Raw genomic sequence first — 26,174 nt, forward strand, 5'->3', positions numbered from 1 at the left:
TCAGGCTGACAAACCTGACCGCTGTCCAGTGGGGAAACTGTTTGTTCCTGATAGATGGACTAGTAGAGTGATTTCTGAGGTTCATTGTTCTGTGTTGGCTGGCCATCCTGGTATTTTTGGTACCAGAGATTTGGTTGGTAGGTCCTTTTGGTGGCCTTTGTCGCGTGATGTGCGTTCTTTTGTGCAGTCCTGTGGGACTTGTGCGCGGGCCAAGCCTTGTTGTTCCCGTGCTAGTGGGTTGCTTTTGCCTTTGCCGGTCCCTGAGAGGCCCTGGACGCATATTTCTATGGATTTTATTTCAGATCTTCCGGTTTCCCAGAGGATGTCGGTTATCTGGGTGGTTTGTGACTGGTTTTCTAAGATGGTTCATTTGGTGCCTTTGCCTAAATTGCCTTCCTCTTCTGATTTGGTTCCGTTGTTTTTTCAGCATGTGGTTCGTTTGCATGGTATTCCGGAGAATATTGTGTCTGACAGAGGTTCCCTGTTTGTTTCTAGGTTTTGGCGGGCCTTTTGTGCTAGGCTGGGCATTAATTTGTCTTTTTCTTCCGCATTTCATCTGCAGACAAATGGCCAGACCGAGAGAACTAATCAGACTTTGGAAACTTATTTGAGATGCTTTGTGTCTGCAGATCAGGATGATTGGGTGGCTTTCTTGCCATTGGCCGAGTTTGCCCTTAATAATCGGGCTAGTTCGGCTACCTTGGTTTTGCCCTTCTTTTGTAATTTTGGTTTTCATCCTCGTTTTTCTTCGGGGCAAGTTGAACCTTCTGATTGTCCTGGTGTGGATTCTGTGATTGACAGGTTGCAGCAGATTTGGGCTCATGTGGTGGACAATTTGGTGTTGTCTCAGGAGGAGGCTCAGCGTTTTGCTAACCGTCGTCGGTGTGTTGGTTCCCGGCTTCGGGTTGGGGATTTGGTCTGGTTGTCTTCCCGTCATGTTCCTATGAAGGTTTCTTCCCCTAAGTTTAAGCCTCGGTTTATTGGTCCTTATAGGATTTCTGAGATTATCAATCCGGTGTCTTTTCGTTTGGCCCTTCCGGCCTCTTTTGCCATCCATAATGTTTTCCATAGATCTTTATTGCGGAAATATGTGGTGCCCGTTGTTCCCTCTGTTGATCCTCCTGCTCCTGTGTTGGTTGATGGGGAGTTGGAGTATGTGGTTGAGAAGATTTTGGATTCTCGCTTTTCGAGGCGGAGGCTTCAGTACCTTGTCAAATGGAAGGGTTATGGCCAGGAGGATAATTCTTGGGTTTTTGCCTCTGATGTCCATGCTGCTGATTTGGTCCGTGCCTTTCATCTGGCTCGTCCTGATCGGCCTGGGGGCTCTGGTGAGGGTTCGGTGACCCCTCTTCAAGGGGGGGGTACTGTTGTGAATTCTGCTCTTGGGCTCCCTCCGGTGGTTGTTGGTGGTAGTGCAGTTGTCTTGGGGTTGTAATCCGAGCAGGTGTTTCTGCTGATTGCAGCTCTATTAGGTATTTAGGTGTGCAGGCTCCATGAGTCAGTGCCAGTTGTCCATTGTACTTGGAGGGATTGCATCTCTCTCTGGCTCCTCATGCCATGCTGCCAATTCAGATAAGATAAGTGTCTGTTTTTTTGTCTCTGCACACATGCAGTGTGCTTTGCAATTCAGTGCAATTTATTGTGTTTTTTTGTCCAGCTTAGACTTTGTTTGGATTTTTCAGTCATGCTGGATTCTCAGGAGATGCAGATATACTTTCTATGTCTTTAGTTAGATGTGGAATATTTGTATTATCTGCTGTGGATATTTTTAGGATTTTAATACTGTCCGCTTAGAATTCTGTCCTATCCTTTTCTATTTAGCTAGAAGTGCCTCTTTTGCTAAATCCTGTTTTTCTGCCTGCGTGTGTCTTTCCTCTTATACTCACAGTCAATATTTGTGGGGGGCTGCCTATCCTTTGGGGTTCTGCTCTGAGGCAAGATAGAATTCCCATTTCTATCTATAGGGGTATTTAGTTCTCCGGCTGTGTCGAGGTGTCTAGGACGTGTTAGGTACATCCCACGGCTACTTCTAGTTGCGGTGTTAGTTTATGGTTTGCGGTCAGTACAGGTATCACCTACTCCTGAGAAGGTCTTTCATGCGGCTCCAAGGTTACCAGATCATAACAGAAATATTTGGACAGTGACAAGTTTTGGCATTTTTGCTGTTTACCAAAACATATTGAAGATACAGTTATATACTGAATAGGAGCTTAAAGTGCAGACTCTTAGCTTTAAATTGAGGGTATTCACATCCTAATTGGAATAAGGGTTTAGGAATTGCAGCTCTTTAATATGTAACTGCTTCTTTTTAAACGAAACCAAAAATAATTGGACAGACATCTCAAAAGCTCTATAATTCTCATTTGACCTCATTTGACCTCATTAATCCATCAATTAAGCATGCAAAAGGTCTCTGGCTTATTCCAGGTGTGGCATTTGCATTTGGAAGCTGTTATTGTGAATCCACAACATGTGATCAAAGGAGCACTCAATGGAAGTGAAACAGAAAATTATTATCCTGAAAAAGAAAAGAAATCCGGCCTGTATCCTCTCTTTTGCATCTCCCCTCCAGCCAGGAGATGTGGTATGATCCGATCATGTTCCAACACGATCAGACACGGTCATTACACAGTATATAACGGTCAAATTTATAAGATTATCTCAGCACGGGAACTTTTTTTAACACTTCTAATTGTAGAACTTTTATTATTCAAAGATCAATTGATTAAAATGTTGATTAAAATGAACATTGTTCATGGGAAAACCCCTTTAAAATTTAACATTTTATTTATAGTAATGTTACTTTGTCCAATTACTTTTGAGGCTCTGAAATGAGAAGGCTTTCTAGAAAAATAGTTGCAATTCCTAAAAGTTTCACAGGGTATTTTTATTCAACAACTTATTGTTAAATCTGAAAGTCTGCACTTCAATTGCATCTTAGTTGTTTCATTTTAAATCCAAAATATCGGCATGCAGAGGCCAAATCTCAAAGATTCGGTCAGTGTCAAAATATTTCTGGACCAACTGTATACATGCCTGTCAATCACCATCCTAAGGAGTGGAGAAAGCTATTTCATGAATTTACACTAAAGTATGCACCTTGTGTATTATTTCAGAGCTCTGAATAACCAGATGGCACTTCTGTACTAGGAGTAGAGACATGCAGCTGCAGGATCACACCAGTGTGATCCATTTTTATGTTTAGTTTTCTGAACAGTGAAACAGAGTTCATTTGGAAAACTTAAAAAATGAATGCAAACTGAACCTGCAGGGCCCCATTAACTATAATGGTACATTATACATTTCATCATACATTTCAGTAGGCCAACATTTCGGATTTTAAAATCATTTTTTCAAGCTGGAGTTATAAAGTATTCTAATTTATTGAGATAATGACTTTTGGGTTTTCATTGGCTGTAAGCCATAATCATCAACATTAACAGAAATAAACACTTGAAATAGATCACTCTGTGTGTAATGACTCTATATAATATAAGAGTTTCACTTTTTGTATTGAAGAACTGAAATAAATTAACTTTTTCATGATATTCTAATTTTGTGAGATGCACCTTTATAATTGTAGTCAGTTGACCACCTTTTTAGTGAGGAATTTTCGTGGTCCCAGTATATAGGAGGTGCAAAAGATTTCTCTGACTGACATTTTGGGCAAAACTTCAGTAAGAAGTGGAAGAAAAGAGGTCTGGTAAGGGAGTGTGAAAATCTACAGTATTGATACTATTCATCAGTCCTTCTATATTATTTCAAAACACTCTTTTTCGGTGATTACTTTGTATCTCCATTCATACTGCACCCACACACACAATTGATACACCATTTGAAAGGTAAACTTGCCCCCTTCAGCAAGAAAATAGCCAAACAAACCACACATCCTCGATGTGATCACAAAATACACTTTAAACATTCATTTTCATAAACCTGCAGTAAGGAAAAATGACCTGAAAGTGGCACCACACTACCCCAAAGCATACAACCACAAAGCTGAAAGCTTGCTGAACTCCTTGCCCAGCCAATTTCAGGCAGGTACATGTAAAATATTTGCTACACATGTGGAAGTAGAATAAAAGTAAAACTTTACCTGTTTAAGACTTCAGCTTTAAAACTGAAGATATAAATGAATGCAGCCTAAAAGGGACCGGACAGGTTCTGAACCATCAGATTTTCTGTATTATTGGACAGTCATTGAAAAGTCTATCTTCCTTCTAAGGTTGCAGCTTATTGGTGACCGGAGTCACCTCTGGTTCCAAGTAAAAAACTGCAGCGTTGACATAACTCAGACTGTACATTGTTTCCCGATGGGAGAGATTGGTGGAAGCAACCTTGCAAAAATTGAAAAAAAAAATCCAACCGTAGGGAAAAAAAAAGGTAAAATAATCTGCAGATATTACTTTTTTTTTGTTTAAAGGGATATTCCCAATTATTATACAACTAGATGGTGGCCCGATTCTAACACATCGAGTATTCTAGAAGCAGGATTTAAATTGCGCACCAATATCGCTGATTGGTCGCGGCCGGCCGAGACCAATCAGCGAAGCGTGGTTCAAATCCTGCGGCAATTCGCGGCCGGACTGCGCCTGTCGCTGATTGGTCGCAGCTGGCTGCGACCAATCAGCGAAGCGGTGTTTAAATCCCGAGCCAATATGGCTGATTGGTCACGGCCGGCCGGGCACGACCAATCAGCGAAGCGTGGTTCAAATCCCACTCCAATTCGCGGCCGGACTGCGCCTGTCACTGATTGGTCGCAGGCGGCTGGCACGACCAATCAGTGACGCGGGATTTCCATTACAGACAAACCGACAGAATTAGACAATTATATATACTGTATAGATGGTGTAAATATGCTCAGTTATGGGGTCAATTCTCCTTCATCATTTTTACTGTCAAAGTGGCACTGCTGTACAGGGAGCTGCTCCATTCACATACATAGGGCTGTGTTGCATTTCCCTACACTGCAGATAGATGGCAGTGCTGCTATGGAGGGGGAAAAAATGCTGCTGCCCCTATTCTTTTGCAAGGTCCTGATAATCAGACCCCTTCTGATCAGTAAGTAAAATACCATTATGTTTAATGTTGGGGGATCTCCTTTAGGCTGGAGTCACACACAACGTATACATACATATGTATACATACATACATACAACATATTACATACAACATACATACATACAACATGCATACTACATACATACAACATACTACATACATACAACATGCTACATACATACAACATGCTACATACATACAACATGCTACATACATACAACATGCTACATACATACAACATCCAACATGCAACATACTACATTCATGCAACACACTACATACATGCAACATACTACATACATGCAACATACTACATACATGCAACATGCAATATACTACATACATGCAACATACATACAACATGCAACATACTACATACATGCAACATACTACATGCAACATACTACATACATACAACATGCTACATACATACAACATACTACATACATGCAACATATTACATACATGCATCATATTACAAACATGCAACATACTACATACATGCAACATGCTACATACATACAACATACATGCAACATACTACATACATACAACATACTACATACATACAGACATACAGTACATATAACATAGAGTACATACTCACCATCACTTGTCACTTTGATCCCCGAAGCCAGGGTCACCTGTAAAAAATATTAAAATAATAAACAAACACTATACTCCCTGATCCGCAGAAATCCAATAAAAACGAGTGTCCCACGACGATCTCCCGTGGAGAACAGTAGCATCGGCTGATGCAACCGCTCTCCAGGGGCTCCAGGAATACAATGACGGAAGATATCCTTCTGCATTGTATTCCTCCGCCACTGTAAAAAATAGTCCCCAGTCTCACTTTTGGCACTGCTGTGTGAAAAATTTCCCACACACCAATGCCATAAAGTGAGACCCTGAACTCAGGTAACCTCAGTGATACACTGCAGGAGCCATTGTCTCCTGTCAGTGTGTCACTGGAGGGCCTATAGAGCAGTGACATCACCCAATGTCACTGTTCTATAAGGGAGATCATCGTGGGACACTCGTTATTAATTGGACTGCATTGGACAGGGAGTATACGGTTAATTATTTTTAATTTTTTACAGGTGATCGAGTATGGTAAGTATGGTTAAATTAAGAATATTAAAATACTTTTTTCTGGCTGTGTCTTTATTTTTTTTTAACCCTTTCACTACTCTAGGATTAGTAATGGATAGGCGTCAAGGTGACATTAACCCCTTATTACCCCATATCCCACCGCTACTCGGGAGTGGGAAGAGAGGGGCTAAGTGCCAGAATTGGCGCATCTCACAGATGCGCCATTTCTGGGGCGGCTGGGGGCTGGTATTTGTAGCCAGGGGGGCCAATATCCATGGCCCCTCTCTAGGCTATGAATATCAGCCCGCTGCTGTCTGCATAACCTTTCTGGCTATAAAATATAGGGGGACCCTACGTCATTTTTTGGGGGGGTCCCCCTATTTTAATAGCCAGTAAAGGCTACGCATACAGCTGCGGGCTGATATTCATAGCCTAGAGAGGGGCCATGGGTATTACCCCCTTCCCAGGCTACAAATATTGGCCCCTGGCTGTCGGCTTTCCCCCTCTGGCGCAGAAAATTGCGCGGGAGCCCACGCCGTTTTTTTTTTTTTTTATTAAATGTTCAGTAAGAAACATAGGCCTTACTATTATATATCTATATATCTATACATGGATAACTATGGATATATCTATAGATGGATAACTATGGCTATATCGATCTATAGATATATTTATAGATAGATAGATATATCTGTAGGTACATAGATATATCTATCCATATATCTATCTGGCTGCTTTCACACATCAGGTTTTTTCCGTCAGGCAGAATTCGGTGAGTTTTGAAAGAACGGATCCATGTTTTTTTTCCGCCAGATCCGTTTTTTTTTTCATAGAATTGTATAAGCCGCCGGATTGCGCATGATGGCCTCACGTTTCATCCGTTTTTTGCCGGATCCGTTATTTTTTTGTTCAATAATACATCTTTATTTAGCTTTCAAAAACGCGCAAAAAACGCATCAAAACCGCGCAAAAGCATCTGTGTTTTCTGCCAAGAGCTGCGGATTTAGTGCAGAAAAATCCGCAGACAAATCTGCAACGTGTGAACATAGCCTTGTGCAGTTTTTGGTGCAGTTTTGGGTGCTGTTTTTGAGGCAGTTTTTGGTGCGGTTTTTGATGCAGTTTTGATGCATTTTTTTGTTTAGTTTTGATGCCTTTTTTGGTGCAGTTTTTAGTGCTGTTTTTGATGCAGTTTTTGGTGCTGTTTTTGATGCAGTTTTTGGTTTAGATTTGATGCCTTTTTTGGTGCAGTTTTTGGTGCTGTTTTTGATGCAGTTTTTGGTGCAGTTTGATGCAGTTTTTAATGCCGTTTTTGGTGAAGTTTTGATGCGTTTTTGATGCAGTTTTTTGTGCAGTTTTGATGCAGTTTTTGATGCAGTTTTGGTGAAGTTTTGATGCAGTTTTGATGCAGTTTTTGAAGCAGTTTTGATGCATTTTTTGGTTTAGTTTTGATGTGTTTTTGGTGCTGTTTTTGATGCAGTTTTTGGTGCAGTTTGATGCAGTTTTTAATGCCGTTTTTGGTGAAGTTTTGATGCGTTTTTTTATGCCGTTTTTTGTGCAGTTTTGATGCAGTTTTTGGTGTTTGGTGGATTTGATGCAGTTTTAATGCAGTTTTTGATGCAGTTTTGGTGCAGTTTTGATGCAGTTTTTGGTGCGGTTTTTTATGCAGTTTTTGGTGCAGTTTTGATGCGTTTTTGAGGCAGTTTTGGTGCAGTTTTTGGTGCGGTTTTGATGCATTTTTATTCATTTTTGGTGCTGTTTTGATGCAGTTTTTGGTGCAGTTTTTGGTGCAGTTTTGATGCAGTTTTCTGTGCAGCTTTGATGCGGTTTTGGTGCTGTTTTTGGTGCAGTTTTGATGCGTTTTTGACGCTTTTTGGTGGTTTTTGGTGCAGATTTGCCGCGGATTTTGTGCGGTTTTGATGCGGAATTGATGTATATTTTGTGCATTTTTTCTGCGGTTTTTACCACTGCGGATTTCTATAATGGAAGGGTGCAGAAATGCTGCAGTTCTGCACAAAAGATGTGACATGCACTTCTTTTCATTCCGCAGCAGATCCAGTGTGGATTTTTCCGCACCATTAGCACAGCTTTTTTTTTTGCTATTGATTTACATTGTACTGTAAATCACTGTGCAGAACTGCAGTGTTTCTGCACGGAAAAATCAGCTGCGGGTCCGCAGTAAATCCGCATCATGTGAATCAAGCCTTGTGGTTTTGATGCAGTTTTGGGTGCAGCTTTTGCGCGGTTTGATGCAGTTTTGATGCAGTTTTTGGTGTGGTTTTGATGCAGTTTTTGGTATGGTTTTTGCGCGGTTTCAATGCATCTTTTTATTCATTTTTGGTGCGGTTTTTGCGCGGTTTTATTGCATTTTTGTGCATTTTTGAAAGCTAAATAAAGATGTATTATTGAACAATAAAAAAAAAGATTTGTGATGTCATTATTGTGATGTCATTACATTTGTCCAACCAACACTCCATTTCACATATAGATAGACAGACAGATAGATAGATGAGAAGGATAGACAGATCTACATATAGATGGATCTATAGATGCATACATCTATCTATTCATATATCTATCTATAGATATATCTGGATAGATGTATGTATAGTGTAGGGTGCGTGTCCACTGTCTGGATTACATCCGGATTAGCTGCAGATTGGATGCTGAGTACTTGTATTCCCATCGGAAGATGCCTGCACACACACCTCCAAAGACCCCCCGCACACACCCTGACAGCCCCGCACACACCCTGACAGCCCCGCACACACCCGAACAGTCCCGCACACACCCGAACAGCCCCGCACACACCCGAACAGTCCCGCACACACCCGAACAGCCCCACACACACCCGAACAGTCCCGCACAGCGCCGCACACATCCCAACAGCCCGCAGACCCCACCCGCACACAAATACACGCACAGTCACCGCCCACACACTTCCCTTCTCCCGAACTGCAGCGTTTTTCAGACCCACATCTGCAGCAAAACTGAAGATCTTTTTTACAGCTGCAGTTTTGCTGCGGATGTGCCCGACTCAATGCAAGTCTAAGGGTGCAGAAACGCTGCAGTTCGGCACAAAAGAAGTGACATGCTGCGTAAAACAAAAAGGTGCGTTTCGGTGCGGCTTTTTCCACAGCATGCGAACAACAAGTCTGCGGCTCCCATAGACTTACATTGATTGTGCACTACACTGCGGCTTTGATGCAATTCTGTGCGGCAAAAAACGCTGCGGATCTGCAATCAAATCCGCAACGTGTGCACACAGCCTTAGCTGTTGTGAATTCCGTTCTTGGGCTCCATCCTGTGGCTATGAATGGTATTTTTGAGAGTTCTGCTCTTGGGCTCCCTCTGGTGGTTTCGAGTGGAACTTAGCAGCTGCCTTCACTAATCGGTTCCCTGGCCTTGTTATTTAACTGGGCTTTAGTCTGTAGTCGATGCCAGCTGTCAATGTTCTTCTGTTGGATTCAGTCCTCTCCTGGAAGTACTCTGTTGGCCAGTCCATTTCAGCTTAAGATAAGTTCTGCTAGTTCTTGGGTGTATCCCTGCTTTTGACCTTCTGTTCAGGTTTAAGTTATGTCTTTTTTGTCCAGCTTGTCATTATGAGTTATTCAGGCTAGTTGGAAGCTCTGGGGTGCAGATTTGCCCCTCCACACTGTGAGTCGGTGTGGAGATTATTTTTGTAAACTCTGCGTGGATTTTAATTTTTATACTGACCGCACAGTATCCTTTTCTATCTCTGTCTATTTAGATAGTGTTGGCCTCCTTTGCTGAAATCTATTTTCATTTCTGAGTTTGTCATTTCCCTCTCCACTCACCGTTAATATTTGTGGGGGGCTATCTGGGGGTTTCTCTGAGGCGAGATAGTTTTCCATTTCCATCTTCAGGGGTAGTTAGTTCTTAGGCTGTGTCGAGGCGTCTAGGCAGAGATAGGAATGCTCCATGGCTATTTCTAGTGTTGGTGTTAGGAGTAGGGATTGCGGTCAGTAAAGCTACCACCTCCTCAGAGCTTGTACATTTTACCCACCAGGTCATTTCTGTGCTGCTCCGTAATCACCAGGTCATAACTGTGATTGTTGTCGGTGGAGCTGCCACCTCCTCAGAGCTTGTCCATGATTGGTTTTACCCACCAGGTCATCTCAGTGCTACTCCGTAACCACCAGGTCATAACAGTACAGCTGGCCCACAATGTGTTAAACGCCTTCTCAATAAGATCACTGTCAAATTCCAGTACCCTTTGCCTTTGCTCTCTGATTTGTTTGCTTGGATTAAAGGGGCTAGCTGGTTTACCAAGATTGACCTTCGAGGGGCGTATAATCTTGTCCGCATCAAACAGGGTGATGAATGGAAAACAGCATTTAATACGCCCGAAGGCCATTTTGAATATCTTGTGATGCCTTTCGGGCTCTCTAATGCTCCATCTGTGTTTCAGTCCTTTATGCATGATATTTTCCAGGAGTATCTGGATAAATTCATGATTGTATATTTGGATGATATTTTGTTTTTTTCCGATGATTGGGAGTCTCATGTGAAGCAGGTCAGGATGGTGTTTCAGATTCTTCGTGCTAATGCACTGTTTGTGAAGGGGTCTAAGTGCCTTTTTGGAGTTCAGAAGGTTTCTTTTCTGGGGTTCATTTTTTCTCCCTCGGCTATTGAAATGGACCCTGTTAAGGTCCAGGCTATTTATGATTGGACTCAACCCACATCTGTGAAAAGCCTCCAGAAATTTTTGGGCTTTGCTAATTTTTATCGCCGCTTCATTGCTAATTTTTCTACTGTGGTTAAACCTCTGACCGATTTGACCAAGAAAGGTGCTGATGTGGTGAATTGGTCCTCTACGGCTGTGGAGGCCTTTCAGGAGCTTAAAGGGAACCTGTCACCTGAATTTGGCGGGACCAGTTTTGGGTCATATGGGCGGGGTTTTTGGGTGTTTGATTCACCCTTTCCTTACCCGCTGGCTGCATGCTGGCCGCAATATTGGATTGAAGTTCATTCTCTGTCCTCCGGAGTACACGCCTGCGCAAGGCGGTATTGCCTTGCGCTGGCGTGTACTCCGGAGGACAGAGAATGAACTTCAATCCAATATTGCGGCCAGCATGCAGCCAGCGGGTAAGGAAAGGGTGAATCAAACACCCGAAAACCCCGCCCATATGACCCAAAACTGGTCCCGCCAAATTCAGGTGACAGGTTCCCTTTAAGCGTCGTTTTACTTCTGCCCCTGTGTTGCGTCAGCCAGATGTTTCTCTCCCTTTTCAGGTTGAGGTTGACGCTTCGGAGATTGGGGCAGGAGCTGTTCTGTCTCAGAGAAATTCTGATGGCTCTGTGTTGAAACCGTGTGCTTTCTTCTCCAGAAAGTTTTCGCCTGCTGAGCGTAATTATGATGTCGGCAATCGGGAGTTGTTGGCTATGAAGTGGGCATTTGAGGAGTGGCGACATTGGCTTGAGGGAGCTAAGCATCGTGTTGTGGTCTTGACCGATCATAAGAATCTGATTTACCTAGAGTCTGCCAAGCGGTTGAATCCTAGACAGGCTCGGTGGTCTTTGTTTTTCTCCCGTTTTGATTTTGTGGTCTCGTATCTTCCGGGATCTAAGAATGTGAAGGCTGATGCCCTGTCTAGGAGTTTTTTGCCTGATTCTCCGGGAGTCCCTGAGCCGGCTGGTATTCTCAAGGAGTGGGTGATTCTTTCTGCTATCTCCCCTGATTTGCGGCGGGTGCTTCAGGAGTTTCAGGCTGATAGACCCGACCGCTGTCCTGTAGGGAAATTGTTTGTTCCTGATAGATGGACTAGTAAGGTGATTTCTGAGATTCATTGTTCTGTGTTGGCTGGTCATCCTGGGATCTTTGGCACCAGAGATTTGGTTGCCAGGTCCTTTTGGTGGCCTTCTTTGTCGCGGGATGTGCGTTCCTTCGTGCAGTCCTGTGGGACCTGTGCCCGGGCTAAGCCCTGCTGTTCTCATGCTAGTGGGTTGCTTTTGCCTATCCCTGAGAGGCCCTGGACGCATATTTCCATGGATTTTATTTCTGATCTTCCTGTTTCTCAGAAGATGTCTGTCATCTGGGTGGTTTGTGACCGATTTTCTAAAATGGTCCACTTGGTACCTTTGCCTAAGTTGCCTTCCTCCTCTGATTTGGTTCCTTTATTTTTTCAGCATGTGGTTCGTTTGCATGGTATTCCGGAGAATATTGTGTCTGATAGAGGTACCCAGTTTGTTTCTAGGTTTTGGCGGTCCTTTTGTGTTAGAATGGGCATTAATTTGTCTTTTTCTTCGGCATTCCACCCTCAGACAAATGGACAGACGGAGCGAACCAATCAGACCTTGGAAACCTATTTGAGATGCTTTGTGTCTGCTGATCAGGATGATTGGGTTACCTTTTTGCCATTGGCCGAGTTTGCCCTTAATAATCGGGCTAGTTCGGCTACCTTGGTTTTGCCTTTTTTTGTAACTTCGGTTTTCATCCTCGTTTTTCTTCAGCGCAGGTTGAGCCTTCGGACTGTCCTGGGGTAGATTCTGTGGTGGACAGGTTGCAGCGGATTTGGACTCATGTGGTGGACAATTTAACATTGTCTCAGGAAAAGGCTGAACGTTTTGTTAACCGCCGTCGGTGTGTTGGTCCCCGGCTTCGGGTTGGGGATTTGGTCTGGTTGTCTTCTCGTCATGTTCCTATGAAGGTCTCTTCCCCTAAGTTCAAGCCTCGTTTTATTGGTCCTTATAGGATTTCGGAAATTATCAATCCGGTGTCTTTTCGTTTGGCCCTTCCAGCTTCTTTTTCCATTCATAATGTGTTCATTAGATCTTTGTTGCGGAGGTATGTGGTGCCCATGGTTCCCTCCGTTGACCCTCCTGCCCCGGTGTTGGTTGAGGGGGAGTTGGAATATGTGGTGGAGGAGATTTTGGATTCTCGTCTTTCGAGGCGGAAACTTCAGTATCTGGTCAAGTGGAAGGGTTATGGCCAGGAGGATAATTCTTCGGTTTTTGCCTCCGATGTCCATGCTGCCGATTTGGTACGTGCTTTTCATTTGGGGAGTTCTGCTCTTGGGCTCCCTCTGGTGGTTTCGAGTGGAAATTAGCAGCTGCCTTCACTAATCGGTTCCCTGGCCTTGTTATTTAACTGGGCTCTAGTCTGTAGTCGATGCCAGCTGTCAATGTTTTCCTGTTGGATTCAGTCCTCTCCTGGAAGTACTCTGTTGGCCAGTCCATTTCAGCTTAAGATAAGTTCTGCTAGTTCTTGGGTGTATCCCTGCTTTTGACCTTCTGTTCAGGTTTAAGTTATGTCTTTTTTGTCCAGCTTGTCATTATGAGTTATTCAGGCTAGTTGGAAGCTCTGGGGTGCAGATTTGCCCCTCCACACCGTGAGTCGGTGTGGAGGTTATTTTTGTAAACTGTGCGTGGATTTTAGTTTTTATACTGACCGCACAGTATCCTTTTCTATCTCTGTCTATTTAGATAGTAGTGGCCTCCTTTGCTGAAATCTATTTTCATTTCTGAGTTTGTCATTTCCCTCTCCACTCACCGTTAATATTTGTGGGGGGCTCTCTGGGGGTTTCTCTGAGGCGAGATAGTTTTCCATTTCCATCTTCAGGGGTAGTTAGTTCTTAGGCTGTGTCGAGGCGTCTAGGCAGAGATAGGAATGCTCCACGGCTATTTCTAGTGTTGGTGTTAGGAGTAGGGATTGCGGTCAGTAAAGCTACCACCTCCTCAGAGCTTGTACATTTTACCCACCAGGTCATTTCTGTGCTGCTCCGTAATCACCAGGTCATAACTGTGATTGTTGTCGGTGGAGCTGCCACCTCCTCGGAGCTTGTCCATGATTGGTTTTACCCACCAGGTCATCTCAGTGCTACTCCGTAACCACCAGGTCATAACACTTAGCATTTATTGAACCTAGGAAAAAAGCCAAGCAAAAAACAAGTGTGGGATTGCACTTTTTTTGCAATTTCATCGCACTTTGAATTTTTTTTCACATTTTCTGTTACACGACATGGTAAAACCAATGATGTCGTTCAAAAGTAGAACTTGTCCCGCAAAAGATAAGCCCTCACATGGCCATATTGACGGAAAAATTTTGGCTCTGGAAAGAAAGGGAGCGATAAACGAAAAAAGCTCCAGGGGTGAAGGGGTTTAGAAACATGGATATGGACATATCTATAGAAATAGATATATATATCTATCTCTGTATCTATCTATCTTATCAATTCAATTCAATTCAATTCAATGAAGCTTTATTGGCAGGACGAAATAAACATTAGTTTTGCCAAAGCACGTGTACGGTAGGGTATAGGGAGTATGGACTGTGGGGATCTTATCTATCTTTCTTTCTATCTATCATCTATTATCTATCTATCTATCTATCTATCTATCTGTGTGTAATGGAGTGTGGGTTGGACAAATGTAAAAGAGGAGGTTGGACAGAAATGACATCACAAATCTTTTTGAAGCTAGAGGAGGGAGAAGAGGGAGGGGTTTGGGTGTGTTTTGGAGTGGGTGTGGTAGGTTCGGGCATAGAGGCCAGTGCAATGCATCATGGAACTTGTAGTATTAGAGCACAATAAGTCAGGAGAAAGGAAGTTGTCGATTAACCCCATGAGAGCTGGATCCAGCACTGAAGATGTGCTGCTACAGCATGATAAAAGGTAATATTGCTAAAATAAACACAGTGGATGTTTTCAGTGGCACATAATAGCAAGATTTATGAAAAAAAATATATATATTGTAGTGGACAACTCCTTTCATTTCCTTCTATGACAGAATTACTGACTGGGTGGATCAGGGAAATGCTGTAAATAAGGTATATCTTGACTTCAGCAAAGCATTTGACAAAGTATCTCACACGATCCTTATTGAAAAAATGACAAAGTATGGAATGGACAAGGCAACTGGATTCATAACCGGCTTAGTGATCGGACCCAAAGAGTGGTCGTAAATGGCTGCACATCCAGATGGAAGAACGTCTCAAGTGGGGTACCACAGTGCTCTGTCCTGAGCCCTGTATTGTTCAACATCTTTATCAATGATTTAGATGAAGGAATTGAGGGTACACTGTTTAAATTTGCTGATGACACAAAGCTAGGAGGGATAGCTAATGCTAGAAAAGTGAGAGAGAGGATTCTAAAAGATATAAATAAACTGGAGCAATGGGCAGCAACTAACATAATGGTTTTTAACAGGGAAAAATGCAAAGTACTACATCTGGCAATAAAAATGAAAAAAGCATATACAGAATTGGAGGAATAGGACTAAGCAACAGTACATGTGAAAAATACTTGGGTATTCTAACAGATCATAAAGTATATTAACAGAAGCATATAGTCTAGATCACGTGAAGTCATTATTGCCCTCTGCTCCTCTTTGGTCAGACCTCATCTGGAATACTGTGTCCAGTTTTGGGCACCACATTTAAAAAAAAGACATCAACAAACTGGAGCAAGTTCAGAGAAGAGCGACCAGAATGGTGAGCGGTCTGCAAAACATGTCCTATGAGGAACGGTTACAGGATATGGGAATGTTTAGCTTGCAAAAAAAAAACTGAGAGGAGACTTAATAGCTGTCTACAAATATCTCAAGGGCTGTCACATTGTAGAAGGATCATCTTTACTCTAATTTGCACAAGGAAAGACTAGAAGCAATGGGATGAAACTGAATGGGATGAGACAGATTAGATATTAGAAAAAACTTTTTGACAGTGAGGGTGATCAATGAGTGGAACAGGCTGCCACGAGAGGTGGTGAGTTCTCTTTCCATGGAAGTCTTCAAACAGAGGCTGGACAGACATCTGTCTGGGATGATTTAGTGAATCCTGCTTTTGAGCAGGGGGTTGGACACGATGCCCCTGGAGGTTCCCTTCCAACTCTACCATTCTATGATAGAGATATATATATATATATATATACACATATACACAGTACAGACCAAACGTTTGGACACACCTTCTCATTCAAAGCTTTTTCTGTATTTTCATGACTATGAAAATTGTACATTCACACTGAAGGCATCAAAACTATGAATTAACACATGTGGAATTATATACTTAACAAAAAAGTGTGAAACAACTGAAAATATGTCTTATATTCTAGGTTCTTCAAAGTAGCCACCTTTTGCTTTGATGACTGCTTTGCACACTTCGGGCATTCTCTTGATGAGCTTCAAGAGGTAGTCACCGGGAATGGTCTTCCAACAGTCTTGAAGGAGTTCCCAGAGATGCTTAGCACTTGTTGGCCCTTTTGCCTTCACTCTGCGGTCCAGCTCACCCCAAACCATCTCTATTGGGTTCAAGTCTGGTGACTATGGAGGCCAGGTCATCTGGCGTAGCACCCCATCACTCTCCTTCTTGGTCAAATAGCCCTTACACAGCCTGGAGGTGTGTTTGGGGTCATTGTCCTGTTGAAAAATAAATGATGGTCCAACTAAACGCAAACCAGATGGAATAGCATGCCGCTGCAAGATGCTGTTGTAGCCATGCTGGTTCAGTATGCCTTCAATTTTGAATAAATCCCCAACAGTGTCACCAGCAAAGCACCCCCAAACCATCACACCTCCTCCTCCATGCTTCCTGGTGGGAACCAGGCATGTAGAGTCCATCCGTTCACCTTTTCTGCGTCGCACAAAGACACGGTCGTTGGAACCAAAGATCTCAAATTTGGACTCATCAGACCAAATCAAAGATTTCCACTGGTCTAATGTCCATTCCTTGTGTTCTTTAGCCCAAACAAGTCTCTTCTGCTTGTTGCCTATCCTGAGCTGTGGTTTCCTAGCAGCTATTTTACCATGAAGGCCTGCTGCACAAAGTCTCCTCTTAACAGTTGTTGTAGAGATGTGTCTGCTGCTAGAACTCTGTGTGGCATTGACTTGGTCTCTAATCTGAGCTGCTGTTAACCTGCAATTTCCGAGGCTGGTGACTTGGATAAACTTATCCTCAGAAGCAGAGATGACTCTTGGTCTTCCTTTCCTGGGGCGGTCCTCATGTGAGCCAGTTTCTTTGTAGCGCTTGATGGTTTTTGCAACTGCACTTGGGGACACTTTCAAAGTTTTCCCAATTTTTCGGACTGACTGACTGACCTTCATTTCTTAAAGTAATGATGGCCACTCATTTTTCTTTACTTAGCTGCTTTTTTCTTGCTATAATACAAATTCTAACAGTCTATTCAGTAGGACTGTCAGCTGTGTATCCACCAGACTTCTGCACAACACAACTGATGGTCCCAAACCCATTTATAAGGCAAGAAATCACACTTATTAACCCTGACAGGGCACACCTGTGAAGTGAAAACCATTTCCGGTGACTACCTCTTGAAGCTCATCAAGAGAGTGCCAAGAGTGTACAAAGCAGTAATCAAAGCAAAAGGTGGCTACTTTGAAGAACCTAGAATATAAGACATAATTTCAATTGTTTCACACTTTTTTGTTAAGTATATAATCCCACATGTCTTAATTCATAGTTTTGATGCCTTCAGTGTGAATTTACAATTTTCATAGTCATGAAAATACAGAAAAAGCTTTGAATGAGAAGGTGTGTCCAAACTTTTGGTCTGTACTATGTGTGTATATATGTATGTATATACATACACACACAGTGGCGTAACTACAAAGTTATGGGCCCCGGTGCGAACTTCCAAATGGGCCCCCCCCCCCTACCCCTGCCCCCCCCCCCCATATACAGCACAGCCCGCACAGTGGTATATACAGCACAGCCCGCACAGTGGTATATACAGCACAGCCCGCACAGTGGTATATCCAGCACAGCCCGCACAGTGGTATATCCAGCACAGCCCGCACAGTGGTATATCCAGCACAGCCCGCACAGGGATATATACAGCACAGCCCGCACAGGGGTATATAGAGCACAGCCCTCACAGTGGTATATCCAGCACAGCCCGCACAGTGGTATATCCAGCACAGCCCGCACAGTGGTATATCCAGCACAGCCCGCACAGGGATATATACAGCACAGCCCGCACAGGGATATATACAGCACAGCCCGCACAGGGGTATATACAGCACAGCCCACACAGGGGTATATACAGCACAGCCCGCACAGTGGTATATCCAACACAGCCCGCACAGGGATATATACAGCACAGCCGGCACAGTGGTATATACAGCAAAGCCCGCACAGGGGTATATACAGCACAGCCCGCATCTCATCTCCCCCCCCCCCCCCGATAATGGCCCCACAGTCCGGTTAAAAAGAAAAAAAAGAAACTCTCCTCACCTTTCCTTTTGCCCGCGCTGCTCCTGGCGGCTGAAGTCTGCCCAGGACACTGCAGGTGCGCGATGATATGACGTCATCGCGCACCAGCAGTGTACTGTCAGAGGCAGAGCGGGGAATGATGGGAGAGGGAGCGTCAGGTGACGCTCTCTCCTCCATCATTGCATTGAACTATACCGGTGTCATAGACGCCAGTATAGTTAAATGCGGCGGCGGCGGCACTGGGGGGGGGGTGTCATGAATCCCCAATGGCTAGGGATAGCACAGGACAAGCAACAAATATCGGACGAGCTCTAGGGTGATGGAACCTGGGCTGACCGCTGCCCTACGCCCGACAAACGCAACTAGAGATAGCCAGGGAGCGTGCCTACGTTGGTTCTAGACGCCACGCACCAGCCTAAGAGCTAACTAGTACTGCAGAGAAAACAAAGACCTCACTTGCCTCCAGAGGAATTAACCCCAAAAGGTATAGTTGCCCCCCACATGTATTGACGGTGAAATGAGAGGAAGGCACACACACAGAGATGATGTATATAGCTTTAGCAAATAGAGGCCCGCTGAAAACTAGAAAGCAGAATGATACAAAAGGGGACTGAGCGGTCAGCAAAAAACCCTAATCAAAAAAACCATCCTGAGATTACAAGAACCCATGTGCCAACTCATGGCACATGGGGAGAACCTCAGTCCACTAGAGCAACCAACTAGCATAGAGACATTCTAAGCAAGCTGGACCAAAAACCAAACAACTGAAAATCAGCACTTAGCTTATCCTGAAAGATCTGGGAGCAGGTAGGCAGGAACCAAACAGAGCACATCTGAACACATTGATAGCCGGCAAGGGAAATGACAGAAAGGCCAGGTAAAATAGGAAACACCCAACCTCTGATGGACAGGTGGAAACCAAAGGCCGCAACCCACCAAAGTCACCCAGTACCAGCAGTAACCACCAGAGGGAGCCCACAAACAGAATCCACAACAGGGGGGGTTCCGGGGGAGGAACTTTGCAGCGGCCCACTACTGGCATCGGCTCTTCTGGCATTTGCCAGAAGTGCCCGATGGCCAGCCCGGCCCTGCTCTGACCTGCCGGCCCGGGGCCCCTGACCTGTGGGGCCCGGTCGCAATGGCGACCGCTGCGACCGCGGTCGTTACGCCCCTGCACACACACATAATAAATGACACTGAACAGAACAACATGATAATAAACTACTACTTCATCATCTGTTCCTCTGTAATAACACTCATTACTTTCTCGCTGATTGTCTCCACAGCCCTCGTGGAAATTAAAAATTGGAAATCGGGTTTCTGACAAAATTTCAGAGCTTCACAAGAGATTTGAGACATCATCCAGTCCAATAAATGATGAAGATCGCAAAGAACAGTTGGAGATGCTGAGGACATATTTGATTACAAAAGGAGACAAGTTCTGCAGGAGACACAATATTACACTAGGTTTACATGGGATTACGGCTGTGGCAGGCGTGGCGGCAGTGCCGTTGGCAGGTGCCTTTGCCGCTGCTCGGGCAGCAGCAGCGGCACAGGTTGGTGTGGCTGTGGTGCGTAGATGGATGCAGTGAAAATACATACTGTAAGATGGGGATTACAAAGGATCATTGTGAAATGTCCCCAATTTAAAAGCCAACTATCAGCTGATCTCTAACCCCCGCTGTAGGAACAATCACATCTGACCATCCACCTCCCTGCAGCATCTACTATGGCATATTGAGTGGATGCTCCTGAACGGTCTCGCCTTTCCCTTCTCGCAAAGCTGTTATTATTTTATGTCTTTCCCATCATGCTCTAAGATGACAGCTGTTGCCCTCAGCCCATGTTTTTCTAATCGTGGAAAACTCCTAATTAAAGTGGATGTCCATTACTGGACAATCCAACTTATACACTTCAGAGTACTATGAGAATCATTTTTTTTTTTACATATTCCCTTTTTATATTGTTTTTAGAGTTGGTGCAGATTTATTTGCATGTCTTAGTTTAAAGGACATGACAGTGGTCCAGGGCTGCTGCACAGTTGCAGTGCGCCTTTTACCTCATTGATGGGTCGGTCACGACCGATCTGAGACAAAGAGCTGGCTCCCTGCTAGGAACAATGGGAGTGAGCACTCTATTCAGAGCCAGGAAATTCTCTGAATATCTCTCACGCAGCACAAAATGATGGTGTTCGGAGGTTAAAACCCCACCCATCTATTGATTTAATTGGTTGGCTACAAGTAGGTGGGGTTTTGGTAACGGATGAGGCGGGGTTTCAACTGCATCAATTTAATATAAAATTTGTGTTCACTTATGGCGAACACATATTTATTAATGATCCATTTAAGATCCAAAAGAGACGGCTCTGTTTGGTGAACAGAGCCAAGAGATCGTAATCATCAAAAAGAGCCGAACCGCCCATCACTATTTTACCTGTCGGCATCTGTGGCTCTTCTTCTGATCATCTAGTCTGGTGCAACATCATCGTTGCATTGTGATACACATATAACCCTGCACCAAGACGGCTAAGCAAAAGATGTCGACAGGAAAGAGGCTGGTCTCCCCTTCTCATGCCGAGGCCACAGACCAATACTGTGACCGATGGACTGGGCTGTATGAATAAATCTGCACCATGTAGTTTTCAAATTTATATGCATCTATATATCACATTATTTCATTACACGTTGTGCTTTTTTTGAGACCTGTCTTCATTATTCACATGCCTATAAGGATTTCTTTAATAATGGTCCTTGCTGGACTTAGGCTACTTTCACACTAGCGTCGTACGACGCACGTTGCAATGCGACGTTGCGACGTTCCGACGCATACTGTGGAAGCGCCGCACAACGGGGGCAGTGGATGCAGTTTTTCAAAGCATCCGCTGCCCCGTTTTGAGCTCCGGAAGCAGGGGGCGGAGTTCCGGCCGCGCATGCGCGATCGGAAATGGCGGACACGACGCACCACAAAACGTTGCATGCAACGTTTTTTTGTGCCGACGGTCCGACGCAACCATCGCAAGTCGGTTGCGACGTGTGGCAATGCGTCGCTAATGTTAGTTTATGGAGAAAAAACGCATCCTGCAAGCAATTTTGCAGGATGTGTTTTTTCTCCAAAACGACGCATTGCGACGTGCGTCGTACGACGCTAGTGTGAAAGTAGCCTTACATGCACACATTCTTTGCTTTATGATTAAACTTATGACATACGACATTAAAGTAGCACTCCAGACAAGACTGATATACGGTGATGTGCCCGGTCCAGGGCATGACCTATACATGGAAGAGCAAAGTTTTGCCTGGAGATTTCCTTTAAATATTACTTTGAGTGTGTAGTTTGGAGAACCAAAAGTGATTGGAGAGCCAACGACTGATTCTTATAGAGCTGGTCCTGTGCAGACATCTCACATAAGGTAATACTCATGTGGAGCATATGATGAGGTAGGAAGCGTCGGCCGCATCAAACAAGTCAGAAACAAGAAAGCTGAATATATTGAGGGGGGCACAAAGAAAAGAAAAATTGTCGCGCTTCGTACTGGACAGTAAGGTATGCCAGAAGTATATAAGGTATTTTGGGCCTATACAGGGGGGTTAAAGGCTTAGATAAATTTTGATGGACTGCACTAATAGAGCAGATAAAGGTGGCAGCTTTAGTTTGTATTGGGAAAATCTGGTGACAGGTTCCCTTTAACAAGTAGAGACGTTAAGAATTTCTTTTTCTTAAAGGGGTTTTCCCACTAACAAAAATTCATTTTAGGCTTCTTTCACACTAGCGTCGTACTCGGCCCGTCGCAGAGCGTCGGGCCGACGTACCGACGCTAGCGTTGTTTGCGCCGCACAACGGGTGCAGCGGATGCTGTTTTTCCACGCATCCGCTGCCCCATTGTGAGGTGCGGGGAGGTGGGGGCGGAGTTCCGGCCGCGCATGCGCGGTCGGAAATGGCGGTCCGTCGGCCACAAAAAACGTTACATGTAACGTTTTTTGCAGCCGACGGTCCGCCACAACACGGCGCAACCGTCGCACGACGGTTGCGACGTGTGGCAAAGCGTCGCAATGAGACGCTAATGCTAATCAATGGTGAAAAAACGCATCCTGCAAGCACTTTTTTGCAACCAAACGACGCATAGCGACGTGCAGTGCACGACGCTAGTGTGAAAGTAGCCTTATTCACTAGATCTTGGAATTAAAATAAGGTCCACAGAAGGGAGTAAAAAAAAAAATGTTCCTGTGCTGAGATAATCTTATAAATGTGCCCACGCTGTGTACTGTGTAATGGCCGTGTCTGACCGTGCAGGAACATGGTCTGATCATACCACAGCTCCTGGCCAGGGGAGGAAGCAAAGGGTGTACAGATATTACAGCACGGGATCACAGCTGATTCTTTTTTTGAGGTAAAACATTTCTCTGCCTGTTTTTAAATGATGTTTTACCTCACAGAATAATCGGTGATCCCATGCTGTCCCACTTTCTGTATACTCTCTTTAGTGTCCTCCCCTGCTGTGGTATGATCAGACCATGTCCCTGTACGGTCAGACACGGCCATTACACAGTACACAGCAGGGAACATTTATAAGATCATCTCAGCACAGGAACATTTTATTTAAACACATCCAGTTGTGGAAACTATTGTTATTCAAAGATCTAGTGAATAAAATAAATGTTTTTTTTGTGGGAAAACCCCTTTAAGGCTGTGTGCACACGTTGCGGATTTTTTGCATTTTTTTTCACTATAAAAACGCATAAAAAACGCATACATTATGCATCTCATGATTTAGAATGCATTGCGCAATTTTTGTGCACATGATGCATTTTTTTCTGCAAAACAACGCATCTTGGTAAAAAACGCATCATGTTCATTAATTTTGCGGATTTTTTGCGTTTTTCCCGCTATTTAATGCATTGGAAAGCTCCAGAAAAAACACACAAAAAACGCATAAAAAACGCGCAAAAAACGTGTCAAACCCGCGAGAAAAACGCATGCAGATTTATTGCAGAAAATGTCCGGTTTTGCTCAGGAAATTTCTGCAAGAAATCCTGAACGTGTGCACATAGCCTAAGGCACATGAGTATTTGGTGAGTTTTTTTTACCTCGGAATTTGTAAGTCAAAACCAGGAGTAGAACATTTTTCATGTATGAGGAACAAATCAAATGTGTGTAACTGGAATAAGTTGATTTATTCTGAAAGGTTTTTCTGCCACTTGTACCCAATTATTTTGTGTACCTGATGTACCTGCTCTATCTGATTATAATAAAGGAGATATTATGTAACTTCATCTTCATTAATCCTGTCTTATTTTTTTACACATTGGAGTGATAGTTTTTGCGTGGCCAGTAAAGGTTTTTCACATGGATACGCTTCAAAAATCCATATTAACCCCTTAATGACTGCCGATACGCCTTTTAACGACGGTCAATAAGGGTACTTATTCCTCAGTACTGCTTTTTAACAGCACTGAGGAATAAGGGAGTAGCGCCGCCGAGTGGTGGCGATTGCAGTGGGTGTCAGCTGTATGGGACAGCTAACACCCTGCAGTATCGGACCAGACCAGTTTTGCAACCAATTGGGGCCGATTAACCCCTTAAATACCACTGTCAATCACAAAAATGGTATTTAAGTTGTTACAAGTGGTCACAAGACCCCCTTAGTAACCATTGGACCCCCGCGATGAGAATCGCGGGTCCCAATGGTTACCATTGTACCCCAAGATCATGTGATGATCCCAGGGTATGGTGGCGTGCGAGATCCAGCAATAATCTGGGTCTCACAGGCTGAGTCAGTGAGACATGGACTACTCTCATATTGTCATGATCCAGACCAGGTTTTGGGCCTTGTCTCTACTTTCCCGGTCTGGTTATGTCAGGGGTTAACTTTCTCAGCCTCGTTTCGGTGTCGGGTCTGCTATTTCTCTGCGCTGCATCCTGTAGGCAGGGCCAGTTATATTTCCTGCCTACGGCGTGTGTAGCTGGCTCTGGTGAAACCCTGGTTTTTCCTGCTGCATTTAGCTGTCTTTGCCCGTGACACTTCATTCCTCTCTTCCTGACCCTACTCTGTGTGTCCCTGAGCTTGGATTCCCCGGTATTCAACTCTGCTTTGGCTCTGACCTGATTCTGTCTCTTTTTTCTGGTACTTCGCTACTCTCTGGTATCGACCCGGCTTGTCTGACTATTCTGCTGCCACCTGGTGGTAGTCTTGCTGCAGTTCTGCTGGTCTGCTTTGAGCAGGATTTTAGCCCTCTCTCCACTCTGCAGCCATCTAGTGGAGTTTGCATTTACCTGCAGTGATGCAGCATGACACACACTGCTGTACATGAGTACAAAATTATACATAGTGAAAAAATGAAAAGCAAAATAAAATACGGTATGTAAAAGAGTAAAAAAAACAAACACAAAAATTAGCACACAAATCACTAAAATCTGTTTCGCACTCAAAATGCAGCCTTTCTAATAAAACAATAATAAACAAAAAAAAAGTACACATAATTGGCAATGCTGCGTCCATAACGACCCGCTCTCTAAAACTGGCATGTTATTTATTCTGTTTAGCGAACGCCATACAAAAAATAAAAAATACACCAAAAATGTTGTTTATTCATTATAGTGACTCACAAAAAAAGTGAATAAAAAGCGATCAAAAGGTTATATGTAAAAAAATATGATATAAATGAAAACCCCAAACCGTCCTGCAAAAACGAAAAACTAATATAGCTAATTTGGCAAAAAAGAAAAAAAGCTCTCAGAATAGGACCGTGCAAAAACATATTCATTTTGCTAAAATATTGTTTTTAGGCTGTAAAAATAGCAAATCATAAAAAACTATATGAATCCAGTATCGCTGTAATTGTACCAACCCAACGAACAAATTGGTCTTATAAAAAAGTTACAGCTCACAGAATATGGCAATAAAAAAAAAAAACACTTTTTATAAAAAAGCATTTTTATTGTGTGGTAGCATCAAAACCTAAAAAAAAAAAATATATATAAATTTGGTATTGCTTTAATCGCACCAATCCGAAGAATAAATTTGCCTTATCAGTTATACTGCACGGTGAACCGTGCAAAAATAAAAATAAGAACTATTATTTTACGGCTGTCTATTTGTTCATTCTACCTCCCAAAAATCAGAATATGACCTGGCTCACATTTACAGTTATATGAAAAAGTTTGGGCACCCCTATTAATCTTAAGCTTAATTTTTTCTAAAAATTGTTTTTTTTGCAACAGCTATTTCAGTTTCATATATCTAATAACTGTTGGACACAGTAATGTTTCTGCCTTGAAATGAGGTTTATTGTACTAACAGAAAATGTGCCATCTGCATTCAAACAACATTTGACAGGTGCATAAGTATGGGCACCTCACCAGAAAAGTGACATTAATATTTAGCAGATCCTCCTTTTGCAAAAATAACAGCCTCTAGTCGCTTCCTGTAGCTTTTAATGAGTTCCTGGATCCTGGATGAAGGTATTTTTGACCATTCCTCTTTACAAAACAATTCCAGTTAAGTTAAGTTTGATGGTCGCCGAGCATGGACAGCCCTCTTCAAATGATCCCACAGATGTTCAATGATATTCAGGTCTGGGGACTGGGATGGCCATTCCAGAACAGTGTAATTGTTCCTCTGCATGAATGCCTGAGTAGATTTGGAGCGGTGTTTTGGATCATTGTCTTGCTGAAAGATCCATCCCCTGCGTAACTTCAACTTTGTCACTGATTCATGAACATTATTGTCAAGAATCTGCTGATACTGAGAGGAATCCATGCGTCCCTCAACTTTAACAAGATTCCCGGTGCCGGCATTGGCCACACAGCCCCAAAGCATGATGGAACCTCCACCAAATTT

The 26,174-nt window shown here is 43.5% G+C and overlaps 1 protein-coding gene across 1 annotated transcript in view; it reads left to right on the top strand.

Annotated features, from left to right (window-relative positions):
- Positions 1-23,607, top strand: part of LOC143774538 (RING finger protein 112-like) — a 196,888-nt gene extending 173,281 nt beyond the window's left edge. The window contains exon 13 of the mRNA XM_077262224.1: positions 19,624-23,607. Coding sequence (XP_077118339.1) covers positions 19,624-19,929 — 306 coding nt within the window. The 3' untranslated portion in view covers positions 19,930-23,607. The remainder of the gene's footprint in view (positions 1-19,623) is intronic.
- The last annotated feature ends 2,567 nt before the right edge of the window (positions 23,608-26,174 follow it).

The sequence above is a fragment of the Ranitomeya variabilis genome, chromosome 5, assembly GCF_051348905.1.
Source record: "Ranitomeya variabilis isolate aRanVar5 chromosome 5, aRanVar5.hap1, whole genome shotgun sequence".
Lineage (NCBI taxonomy): Eukaryota > Metazoa > Chordata > Amphibia > Anura > Dendrobatidae > Ranitomeya > Ranitomeya variabilis.